Source organism: Rhinolophus ferrumequinum, assembly GCF_004115265.2.
Source record: "Rhinolophus ferrumequinum isolate MPI-CBG mRhiFer1 chromosome 15 unlocalized genomic scaffold, mRhiFer1_v1.p scaffold_54_arrow_ctg1_1, whole genome shotgun sequence".
NCBI lineage: Eukaryota > Metazoa > Chordata > Mammalia > Chiroptera > Rhinolophidae > Rhinolophus > Rhinolophus ferrumequinum.
Window position 1 is genome coordinate 12,963,183 of NW_022680357.1, and position 12,811 is coordinate 12,975,993.

General features: G+C 43.7%; 1 protein-coding gene across 1 annotated transcript in view; it reads right to left on the bottom strand.

Moving 5' to 3' along the window:
- Positions 1–1,669: 1,669 nt before the first annotated feature.
- The window catches only part of PARN (poly(A)-specific ribonuclease), a 127,977-nt gene continuing 116,835 nt past the window's right edge, over positions 1,670–12,811 (bottom strand). The window contains exons 23-24 of the mRNA XM_033101250.1: positions 11,398–11,591; positions 1,670–2,681 (exon numbers count right to left, since the gene is read on the bottom strand). Of these exons, the coding sequence (XP_032957141.1) occupies positions 2,629–2,681; positions 11,398–11,591 (247 nt within the window). The 3' untranslated portion in view covers positions 1,670–2,628. The remainder of the gene's footprint in view (positions 2,682–11,397; positions 11,592–12,811) is intronic.

A 12,811-nucleotide genomic window follows, 5' to 3' on the forward strand; every position in this document is an offset into this window, starting at 1 on the left:
AACAGGAATATGTGTCTGCAAAACAACTACCTGACCAAGGACTGCTTTCTAATATGTAATGAATGCCTGCAACTTACTAACAGGCAGGCAGACAACCCGATGAAATATAGGCAAGAGAACCGAACAGGTAATTCATAGAGGAATATAGATAAATGGCCAAGTAGTACATCATCATTAGTCATCAGGGAAATGCAAAGGAAAGCTTCAGTGAGAGATACTATACACCCACCTGGATGGCCAGGCAACACCAAAGGTTGCCAAGGGCAGCAGTTACTGGAACGCTCGTGCATTGCTGGTGAGAGTATAAATACAACCACTTTGGGAAAAGATTTGGAAGTTTCTTATAAAACTAAACACTCGCCTATCCTAGCACCCAGTAGTTCCACTCTTTGGTATTTACCCTCCAACATGATAGCTTTTGTTCTCAAAAGATTTGTACCAGAATGTTCCCATCAGCTTTATTCATCTAGGTCGGTTCTAGTTGACAGCAGCAGATACAACCAAGGGTTTTGGATCAAAAGCATCATCTTCAAATACAACTACAATTTACTGTGCACTGTGCATGCTGGGCAGTTTACATTATCTCATTTAATCCTGTATGGCAGGTTTATAATTCTGATTTTATGATTGAGGAAACGGAGGCTCAGAGAGGGAACATAATGTGTCCAAGAACACAGAGCTGCAGTTGGAACATAAACTCTGCAGCACAGAGTGCATTTTCTTGAAAGCACTCCTTTCCAAACCCCTCTCTAGATCAGTAGTGACAGGGGTGCAACCTGTGTGTTTGCACAGCTTTTGGAGCAGGAAGCACTGGGTTTTAGGGGACGATGAGAAATTTCATTACCTTGGGGCAAGAGGCCTGATTTCTCTCCAGCTGAAGATCTGGGGTTGTTAGCCCACCATCGTATCTGTGTTTCCTGGCAAGGCACCCTCATTAGGCCACATGTATTTTTCATTTGTACGCCAATCATAGTCTTCGGTCGGTTTTCCCTCTTGTTCACTAGGTAAAAAGAAGGGACAGGCACTGCCTGTTTTTCCCTGTAAGTTTTAATGACACAGCAGAGTCCAGCTCTCATTAAGCCCCCTCCCTTGATATCTACCTTTACTGTTTGTCTTCACCTTCCCTTCACACTTCCCCACTGAGCTGTGAGCAGTGACAGCTTTAGAAGAGGTGGGACCTTCCTGCCACATTTGGGTTTGTAACTTTGTGACTATCAAACTCCTGGGGAAGGGAGAAAAAGTGGGAAGGGAAAATGTTAAGAGGCTCCTAAGTGGGGAAAGTGCCTTACAAATTTTAATCTGCATAACACCACGGATTACGGATTCGGATCAGAGTTGTGAGAGCTCAGATTCCTTCCACTGCAGAAAAGATGCAGACCCTCCCACACAGCCAGTTACCACAGGGCTCAACTCTAGCACCAGGCGTACTAGTTGCTGAGACAGTATAAGGGTTACAGGTGAAGAAAGAAAAAAAAAAATCCACAAACACCAGACTTGGTGACTTACAGAGACTTTTAGGAGTGGTCTTTAGAGAGAAATGATATCTACACAGAGATCAAACGTTATTCACTCATTAAAAAAACAGAGAGAGAAAAAGGAAAAAACCAGAATCCTATGAAAATGTCTTTAATTTTCATCTTTTGGAAATACATTTTTCATTTTTATTTCCATGATACAAAAATGTTAAATATCTAACAATGATCATCTATATGAAGCAGCTCTACTGAAGTAGATCCAGGAAATTGTTGCTGTTGTGATCTGCTTCAACAGAGAAAGGGTTGGTACATGTAGACGTGACGTGATTTCACACACACACACACACTCACACTCATACACACGCAGATATACACACACATGCCACCTTACCCCCCGACAGCCACCCAAACAGAGGAGACAACCAGGCTAAGACACTGACACGTGAACACAGCACTACATGGAAAAACAGAAATTAACTTTTTTACTTGTTCCTCTGTGACAAACTCGCATCTTAGGAAAAATAGCTCTAAATAAATATGCCCCAAGGCCAAGGCATATGTTAAGCTCCTTTACAGGCTGACGTTGTCATCGGTAGAAATTTTCCTACTGGAAAAAACAAGCGTGCGAGCTCCGTATTTTCAGGCAGCTAAGGTGGGAAGCAGAGACACAAGTGGTCTCTCCACTGGGAGACCGGACCACGTGCTCTGACTGCCCAGCATCTGAGCACGAGGAGGAGATGGGAACTTCCTGAAACAGGAAGGAGTTCAACCCCAGGGTCATGATCCCAGCACCCAGGAATGTCGGCTCTTTTTGCATATGTCACAGCCGACATTCCCCATCAGGTGGATTCTTAAACACACTAATTCATGACAGGGAAGGTTTCACACCAGCGACAAATAACTGGTTAACAATGTACACATTCACAACAGCCTGCAACCATGCTGAGTGTCAGCAGACAGTTTACATTAAAAAGGAAGGAAAAAAACACAGCCAGAAAAAGAAAAGCTGGGTGTTCGTTTGTTTTCCAGGACACACACTGGGTTTCCACCCCCTCCCGTACACCACACTTAGTAGATACAGTATGGCTTCCAAACGTGCTGGCCGGCTCCTTCTCAGCAACAGCACCCACGATGGGCTTCACGCGGGTCTTGGTTACCACGTGTCAGGAACTTCAAAGAGCTTGGCGGAGCTGTCCGAGACGCTTCCTGGTGGGAAAGGACAAAACGAGATGAACAAGGTGAGGGGACCAGAACGCCCAGTACAGAGCAGTGTGGCTGCACAGTCACAACGGGGAAAAGGCCACAGACAGCTCGTGTCTGTGGAGACTGGTGGCCAGCAAACGGAGGCGACTCCAACAGACACATCTATCGCAGGCAGGATGAATGAGGTACCTTTCCCCACTTGGTTGCTTCTGTTCAGTTTCCTTAACAGGAGGCTCCTTACAACATCTCCCGGTGAGCACTCACCATATTCTTTGCTAGCCGCCATGCTGGGCACTTAGTTCATGTACTCTTCAGAAAAGCCCAACACAATGGTACCAATATTCCCATTTTACAGATGCAAGAACAGGTTCAGAGAGGCTAGGTGAGTGGCTGAGATGGCATTTGGATCCTTCCACAGAACCAAGATCCCTGTGACAGTCCCAGAAGGCTGTATTTCTGTGTTCTGGGGTGTACGGGCACCCAGATGAGAAATCCCAGGGTCTAGTGGCTGTAGAGGGAGACCAGCAGGGGTTCAGAGGCCGCAACAGGGATAGAAGAAGCTTGCAGCCTTTTCTAAGGTGTTCTTGGACTAAAGGGACCTCTTCCATTACAAACAGCTTCATCCCAAAGTCAGAAGCCCTTCTTCTCCATCTATGCTGCTTTTTGCAGCAGCCGCAGGCAGCAGTAGCTGCACGACTTGATGAGGGCTGGAGCACCGATGTCCAGAGCTAGAGAATGGGAACTAAGTCAGGAAAGGGAGTGTCCCTATGGAGAGTGTGGCAGGCCAGGTGTCATGTGACATTTAAGCCATACACTGGAGAGTGGGCAGAGAACTCGGGCCGAGCCAAACCCCAGCTACTCTCACTCCAAGATTCCAAAAGGGAAGAGGTCTTTGATGATGTCTAAAATGGGGAGTAAGAAGAGCTTCTTAAGAAGAGCTGGGGTCCAGTGTCCCACAAAGGAGGACACTGCTCAGCTGAGAGTGGCTGCTGTCAATGACAGGAAAGCCTAAAGGTAACTAGGTCCAAACATCTGAAATGACAAGGGGATTTCAGCTAAATGAGAAGTCCCTTCTGGTGACTTATGGAGGTAAAATCCAGAAAGACAGGATGAGCAGACCAGGAGGGGGTACTTTGAAGTCTTCTGGGTCTCATTTGCTGTGTTACACGTCTTGGAATTCTCAGTGAAGACGGAAAGACTACTCCTAAGAAGTGAAGGTGGGCAGGAGATGGTCCATGTGAAAAAGACTCCCACGATCCAGTGAGAAAAAGAATAAAGATTATTAAACACACACACACAAACACTCCCCTCTCCAGAACTTATAAATACCACGAGATTTAAGTAGCCTGACCTTCTCACTCACACATTCGTATAGTGCTTATTGGAAAAGACGAAAACAAACCTCAATAAAGACATTTTTATGATTCACATATCAAAGAATATTACAGCAGCCAATCAGCCATTATAAACGTAAAGGCCACCACACCAAATGTGGGGAACTGAAGTAAATGAAAACTAGCCAAGAGGGGGACAAAAAGACAAATGGCTAAAAGCAACGCACGGTAATCCTTGTTTGGGTGACTCTGAACCACTCTCACTGCCCATGTCCAAGACGGACTGACTACTACTTTATGTGACATAGGACTTCTGGGATACCACGAAGTTCCTGGCACAGAGCAAATTTTGAATGCACATTAGGTCCCTTCCCCTTATCAATAAGGTGGACATGGCTGTTCCCTAGGAAGCCACAGCCTGCGGTCAGAGATGCTACTTTTTACTACCTAACATGCAGCTGTTGAGCCAGAGTGATGTGGACAGAGGAACCAGGAACCATGAAGGAGACCCACACCAGAGGGGAGCTGGAGGTCACCGTCAGTGTGCTTTCTAGCACTTTCCAGAAAGGGAGCACTGTAGGCTGTCCAAAGATCAGTCTCAAAGCTAATGGATAAGAAGCTATGGTCAGTTTCCAAACGATCTCATTTTCACAGCCTTGTTTTACTAGAGTGCAAAGAATTATTCAAGAATAATTTTTCTTTCTATACAGATACTTAAGGGCATCTGCCTCCTACTACAATGGACCTCAATCACACCATATACAAAGATGAACACAAAATATATTGTAAACCTAAGTGTAAAACCTGATACTATAAAACTTCTAGAAGAAACCATAGGAGAAAATCATTGCAATCTTGAGTCAGGCCAAGATTTCTTCAATATGACACCAAAGGAATAATCCAAGGAAAAAAACTGATAAGTGGATTTCATTAAAATTTAAAACTTCCAATGTTTGAAAAATACTGTTAAGAGAATGAAAAGATGGGTAGTATACTTATCAGGGTGATCACTTCATAAGTTATATAAATGTTTAATCACTATGTTTTACACCTGAAACTAATATGATATTGTAGTCAACTGTGATCGAAAAATAAATAAATCTTTTTAAATGTGGTAAGAAAAGATCTTTGTAAAGTGCTCAGAAGACGAGCGGGAGGGAGGGAGGAAAGGAGAGAGAGAGAAAGACAGAAAGAGACGGGGAGGGAGGTAGGGAGGGAGGGATAGAGAGAGAGAGAGAGAATAAAAAAAAAAAGCACAGCCTGGAAGAATTTTCAAAACAACCCAAAGAACTTGTATCCAGAATATATAAAGAACTCCCAAAACTCAATAAGAAAACAAACAATCCAATGAAAAACTGGGCAAAAAGATATAACAGATATTCCATCAAAGAAGAGGTCTGGATGGCAAACAATCACATGAAGAGATACTAAACATCATGAGTCATCAGGGAAATTCAAATCAAAGCCAAAATGACACCCCACTACACATCCATCAAGTACACTAAAATGGACAATACCAATATTTGTCAATGTGCAGGGCCCTCGGAAACCTCCCACCCTGCTGCTGGCAATGCAAAATGGTGCAGCCACTTTGGAAAACAGTGTTCCAGTTTCTTGTAAAGTTAAACATACACTTCCCATGACCCAGCAATTCCATTCACAGACATTTACCCAAAAGGAATGAAAACTTAGTTCATACAAAAACTTGTACCCAAATGTTTATAGCAGCTTGATTCTTAGTTGCTGAAAACTGGTAACAATCTAAATGCCAACTGGCAAAATGGATAAACAGCAATCCACCCATAAAATGGAATACTACTCAGCAGTAAGAAGGAATGGACCACTGATACATACAACACGAATGAATAGCAAATGCATTATGCTAAATGAAAGATTCAAAAGGTTACCTATCGTAAGATTCCATTTACAGAAAATTCTGACAAAGGCAAAATTACAGTGGCAGAAAGCAGATCAATTGGTTGCCAGGGTCTAGGGGAGGGGGAGGGGCTGACTACAAAGGGGCATGAGGAGTCCTCTGGAATGATACAACTGTTCTCTATCTAGATCACAGGGATGGTTACATGGCTACACACATTTGTCACAACTCATTTAACTGTACACCTGAAAGTGATGACTTTCATTGAACACAAAGTGTATCTTAAAGCTATCCCTGCAAAAGATATGAAGACTGTTGTTTAAAAAAAATCCAACAAAATTTTAATATAAAATATTATGCTGATAATTAAAATTATCTGGCCAAGGCTTTTTTAAATGCAGAAAAAACAGGATACTACATTGTATATAATATGATACCAACGATGTGTAAAAAAATGAGAGTAAAACATATTAATAGTATCAATGACTGTGGGGTATAATTCCTCTATTTTTCTTTATTTTATAAATTTTCAGAGTGAGCACATTATTTTTATTAACCAAAACAACAAAAGAAATTAAAAAGTGGTAAACACAATTGGTGATTGTTTCTGCTTATGTTTCAACTAACTACCGTGGAAAGAAAGGGAGAAACTCGGAGAGGTAAGCCATCTCACCTCAGGTGAATCCAAAACAATCTAAACAACTACACACGTGCCATCGTATGATTTTCTACAGAGTGGAATTCTGTACATGGAAAGGTCCTTTGGGTGCCACATAAAAGATTTTAACTGGGAAGTGCTCCAAACGGCCTGATAATGGGAGGTTTCCTACCACAGCAGGCAGAGCTCCTGGGGTGGCTGATGGGGGCCCAGCAGGTTGCCAGGAGCAGGGAGGGCACAGAAACGCTGGGAGCACAGCACATACCTCACCTGTCACATTCAGGCTGGAAACCCAATTTTATTTTATTTTATTTCAAGATTTTATTGGGGAAGGGGAACAGGACTTTATTGGGGAACAGTGTGTACTTCCAGGCCTTTTTTCCAAGTCAAGTTGTTGTCCTTTCAATCTTAGTTGTGGAGGGCGCAGCTCAGCTCCAGGTCCAGTTGCCGTTGCTAGTTGCAGGGGGCGCAGCCCACCATCCCTTGAGGGAGTCGAACCAGCAACCTTGTGGTTGAGAGGACGCACTCCAACAGAGCCATCCGGGAGCTCAGCGGCAGCTCAGCTCAAGGTGCCGTGTTCAATCTTAGTTGCAGGGGGCACAGCCCACCATCCCTTGCTGGACTCGAGGAATTGAACCGGCAACCTTGTGGTTGAGAGCCCACTGGCCCATGTGGGAATTGAACCGGCAGCCTTTGGAGTTAGGAGCACGGAGCTCTAACCACCTGAGCCACCGGGCCGGCCCCTGGAAACCCCATTTTAATTGAGTAACTAAAAAGCTCCTGGGGAGGTCACTGGGTTTCCCAGCCTGGTCGCTCAGGGGACCACGAGCAGCAAGTGCAGATCTTGTTCCAGACCCTAAAGAGACCTGTAATGGCACAAGGTGACTGCTTGTCTAGCTACACTTCTGCATTGTGACCTGAAGGGTTTGAGCTTGAAAAGTTCAGCAGATTAGTCAAGACTCCAATTAAACTCAAGGCTCTTGGCAAACATTTCAAAGATTAATGTGCTATGTTTTAAATGCAAGGCAGACAACGAGGGAGAAGCTTCTCTGTTAGGTGACAAAATAGTCAGTAGATAGTCGCTGTCTCCTGGCACTCCTTGGCGAGCGCTGCTGAACAGGGTGCTGACGGAACCTCCAGCTACTGGACTGTCTGTCCCTCAGGGTCCTGAGAGGAGCCAGTCTGCTCAGCGTCAGGCCTCTCCCTGGCGGCCATGTGACTTCCTGTAGAAGTGAGGGGGTGAGGCCGAGGCTGGGGTTTCTTCAGACCCTGGGGATACTATTTGCTGAGTCAGCAAGGACAAGTGTGCTGTGGAAGCTCCCCCATTAAACACTGCCTGGGGAACATTGCCCAGGGATAGTTTATTCCAGCATAAACAGCACACAGAACTGTTTTCCTTTCTGTACCAACCAAGAACGTACCTTGAATTCCTCAAAGGAAAAGTAGATAGCACTACCAATCTACACTAATCATAATAAGTATAAAAGGAGGGGACTTACACGACTCATTTGCTTCCTAAAAATAGGATAGAAACAACACATGAGAGAAAAATATTTACTAAGGCCATAATATGTACATGAAACAGAAGCTCCAAAGGGGTGTGGTCACTTGGATTTTTATCACATGACTTCATCATTTGCAAGTCCAGGTTGGTAATCATTTCTGATCTGGAACAGCTGCCAGAATTCCTTTGTACACAATCCTTTGCTTCCTCTAAGTTTGGATCAATCTGACACATGGCGGAGTGGTGCAATGTGTGAGCTCTGGATCAGACAGCCCCTACCTCGGCCATACCAGCTAAACAGAGGGTGCCAAAAAAAAATGTAGACACATTTTAGGACAGGAAAACTGTATTAAAATTGTAATACTCAATATATACTGATAGCAAAAGATGAATACGAGTCACATTGGACGTCTGCAATGATAAGAGATGCTCAAAGTGGTTCCCATCAGCGTCCAGACACTTCTGATGATGGCGAACTACTGCCTGCGCCACGTTGACTAAAGTGTCCACCCATATACATGTTTTTGGCACCCCTGGTATTTGACTTTGCAAGTTTGTAACTCTTTGAGCCTTGGTTTCCGATAGAAATTGAAGATAATATATTCCTTATTGGGTTTTGATAAGGACTAGACAAGGTAAAAAAGGAAGTTCCTAGTACAGCGTCTGATATATAAACGTAATAAACGGTAATTTGGGTCATTGTGTTATCTCAGAAGGGGTCCAGGCTTTTACTCTCCGTGTACCTGAGAGATTACAATGTGTAACTAAGAAAAACGACACTGTTTTGTGTGGGGTTTACTGGGCAACACTTGCCCTAGGACTACCACAGTCACAGTATTCCAGGGTCCGACTGTTTGCTACTTCCTCCTTGGAAAAGAGGACATGCCCTATAGGTGAAGCACCTGTCTTTCACGCTTGTCACACCCTCGCTGACAGTGCCAGGCGCCCAACACCTTTGTGAATCCCCCGAGCCCGTCAGATACTCTCCCTAGGAGGAGAGTTCAGACTTGATGCTCCAGAACCTGTCTCTGTAGGACAGACATCCACCCACTGTACCAAACACTCTAATACAGTTCCAGCCAACATCCAAAAAGGCCCGCACAGCTACTGATACACGCGGAACCTTTGCGAGGTGAATACAGACCCTTCACAGAGGCTGAACTTCGTACTCTGACTCATTATCGGATCTTATTAAAGGAACCAAGCCATCAAAGTCCGATGATTTAGTCAGTCCAGCAGCACCAGATCGCTTGACTTACATCCTGCTAATCCTATTAGGACTAAACTCTTACAACAAACCACCCGAAAAGGATCCATTAAACTTCCACCCTTGGAAAGTCTTACTGTGTGAACGGTGCTCCAGAAGGAAGCTCAATTCTCTCAAGTTTTCTGATTCAATTAAAAGTTGTCAAGATGTCTCTGTCTCTGTCTCTTTCTCTCTCTCTAGCAGGACTGACAAACGAAGTACAAAATCTATCATTTTTTTAGCTCACATCTTGTGGCAGTGACAGCTTTACTGTCAATGGGAGAGGAAAAAAAACTATTTTAATGACTATATTATAAATTCAAAACCTCAAATAACTCATATAAAGTTTTCACTTAAAATGATGAAAGTTATAAAAGGAGCTAATCTATTAATGCAGTCAGTCTATTATTAGGTATTTTAATTTTAATATCTTTAAGATTATGCTGAGAGAGAAGGGGGAAAAAACACTGAAATCTTGTCCCTGAGAAGTAACAGATAAAATGAAAATGTCGAAAGAGAATGAGATGTGAAGGAAAGGAATACAACAGGGGACCCCCTCCCCTAACCATGCTCAAACTGATCTCTAAGTCATGCTAACATCTAGTATTTAACATTTGTCGAGCAGGTACAACTGGCAGGGGTAACATGGTATCACAGATGAAAACTAAGTACTATGCTACAGATTGAAAACTTCTCCAATACTTATTTTAGGGAGAGAAAAAGAGGCAAGTAAAGGGAGACACCCTGATGTAAGGAGACAGCTCAAATACACAACCCAGGCTTCAAACAAGAGTTTAAGTTTTCAGGTAAAGTTAGGCTTCAGCATACCGTACAAAAAGCATAAGCAACACTTTGCTGCTCCTTTGATTTCATTAATATCAATGAGATGCAGAAAACTTCCTAACGTCAGACTGGGCCACATGCAAAAAGAAAGGAATTAACTGCAACACTGTGAGTTCCTAGGCTGGGTATGGATCAAATGCCTTTGGTTGTTGATTCTACTAACCAGGGCGTCCAAAGAAGAGGACGATGGCGCTTGGTCTGTGGCCCTGTTATGCCGAACAGACACTACGGAACTGTGCTCAGCAGAACCGGCTTTCTTATAGGACAGAATTAAGGGTTCTGTGACCTTGGCGAGGCAGGTAATCCTTGAGGCCTCCTGTTTTCTTCACTGTATAACGGCCCAGATGACGACCTCAGGGATTTAAATGGAAGAATTTCCGTTGAGAAATTAAGTGTGGCGCTGGATCCCTGGTAAGCACTCAGTTAGCAGTGGCTGTCATTGTCACCGTGATTACTGCCTGACCAGGTTATGGCCACATCTGACAAGCAAACCCTCTCCTCCCTTACACTCTGGCCCTGTGACGTAGGCCACAGACCCTCCATGGCGTGCCTGCGTGACAGACAGGATGTGGGATTCGGCTCCAGGTGGGCCAGGGCTCGCCTTCTGGGTCTGCCTCTTATGAGCTGCACGGACCTGCACGTGTTTCCCCATCTCCCTGAGCCCAGACCCCTGCATCACTAAAACAAGGCTGGGATTCCCTACGTCAGGCCTATTGTGAGAATGAAACTCAGTAAGGAGAGAAAAGACTTCTGCCACAGCATCTACCACACAGTAGGCTCTCAACATGTGCTGACTTCCTGTTTCCTTTGCTCCTTATATAATTCTGCTTATAAGAGAAATCCACGCTGCCTGGGGTTTTGCTGGGAACAGTGAAAACTCTGCTACTGAAAATAACATGTGTAGGAGTAGGCCTCTGTGCAAATTTAAATGTACATTTAAAATACGGAGGCTACTTTAAACACATCAGTAAAACCTCTAAACCATGGAGGAGAGAAGACACCAAAATGGACTAATCATCCTGAACCAGGCCCCACCCCCGCCCCCGCAACCAAGCCTTACTTACTCTTTCAAGAGCCAGGGCTTTTAAGGGGTTCCTTCAATTAAATTAAACTGGTCCTTAAAACATCTGGTCCCGTGGAAGACCACATGGGCTTTGCCACCAACTGAAGCCCTGCTATAATTTCTCCCCAAAAATATGAGTTTCTAGGGCACTGAAGAGTACACAATACCAGAGCTTTAGAAAGAGCCGATACAAACCTGCTGGAGAAAGGTCCTTCTTCATTCTTTTAAACTTCTTGGCCTTTTTCCTTCCCTCTGAGGGCGATTCTGCACAGGAATCGGTCTGCTCAAGCTCAGGGTCAGAAATCTCCCCAGACACACTGGCCTCCATGCCAGCTTCGGCTAGACTGGGACTCAGACTTCTCTTCCCTGCTGTGCTGGTAGCTGCAGGGCTGAAATGCAAACAGTGGAACAACATGAAAGGTGTTAAGAGTAACAGGAAGTCTGGGCTATAAAACTATTTTAATACTCTTAATTCTATTAACACTTAACTAGCAATCAGCAACGCAGCAGCGGCTGCAATTTAAGACTTTCTTATGAACTGAAGTCTACAAGCTGACCCAGGACAAGCTTATGCGGAAGAACATTCGACATTACGCTTGGGTCATATATCCAAATCTAAGCTGTTCTTAGTGCCTAAAAGAACACATTTTTAAAGGTAATCCCTGGTCTCTATTTTGGTAGAACTACTATGACAAAATAATAGTCCTGATTACCTTAAATCAGAAGCTAGCATTGCTACTTCATGTGACTACTAATGGATACAAGCAGAACAGAAATCTTGGGTCTGTCAGTTACCACCCTGCTCATGCATTTGAATATACTTACAGACATACCCCACCTTCCTATAGTTCTCTTCTATTCCAAAGAGGTGACTTGCCAAACTTATAATTAAACCTGGCTTCTTTTATAGGATTTGACATGTTGAATTAAATCAGATTATATGTCCCGATTTTTCCTTAACAAAATATGTTCCCTGAAATATAACTTGATAAAAACAGGGACCACATGGCCAGTGTGAGTCCTGTCTCTTCTAAATGGGTCTTATAAATAGATTTTTTTATTATAGTCCCCAAGTTATGAAAAGCATTAAAAAAAAAAAAATCAAGTCATACCACTTAAGAGAGACCATGCAAGCCCAGAGAGGGGGCCAAGAGGGGCAGAGAATGCGGACATACTATTCAAACCTGCCCTAGGAAGTGAGTATTTTAAAAAACTCAGTTTTTTACATATAAAAAACTCTGGCTACCCAGCCATTCAAAAACCATCAATAGATGCTAGATCTGGGGAGATATTTTGATAAAGCGTAGACTATCTGCATGGTCCTCAAGTGTCTCTCCGGAGACTGACACCCCGAGAAGGACATGTCACTTATGTAGTATTTTGGTCAGGATTGTATAACTTGAATGTAATCGTGAAGAAACATCAGACAAACCCAAATGAAAACTATTTTACTGAAAAGAAGAAAAGCATGTTTTAGGGCCGGTGCTCTTCAAAAATGTCACTGTCATAAAAAAGACTGCAAGAGACATGAAAGCTAGACGCAACACATTATCATAAACTGGCTCTTAGGCGGGATCATAAACCAGATCTTACACTGGAGGGGGGAAAG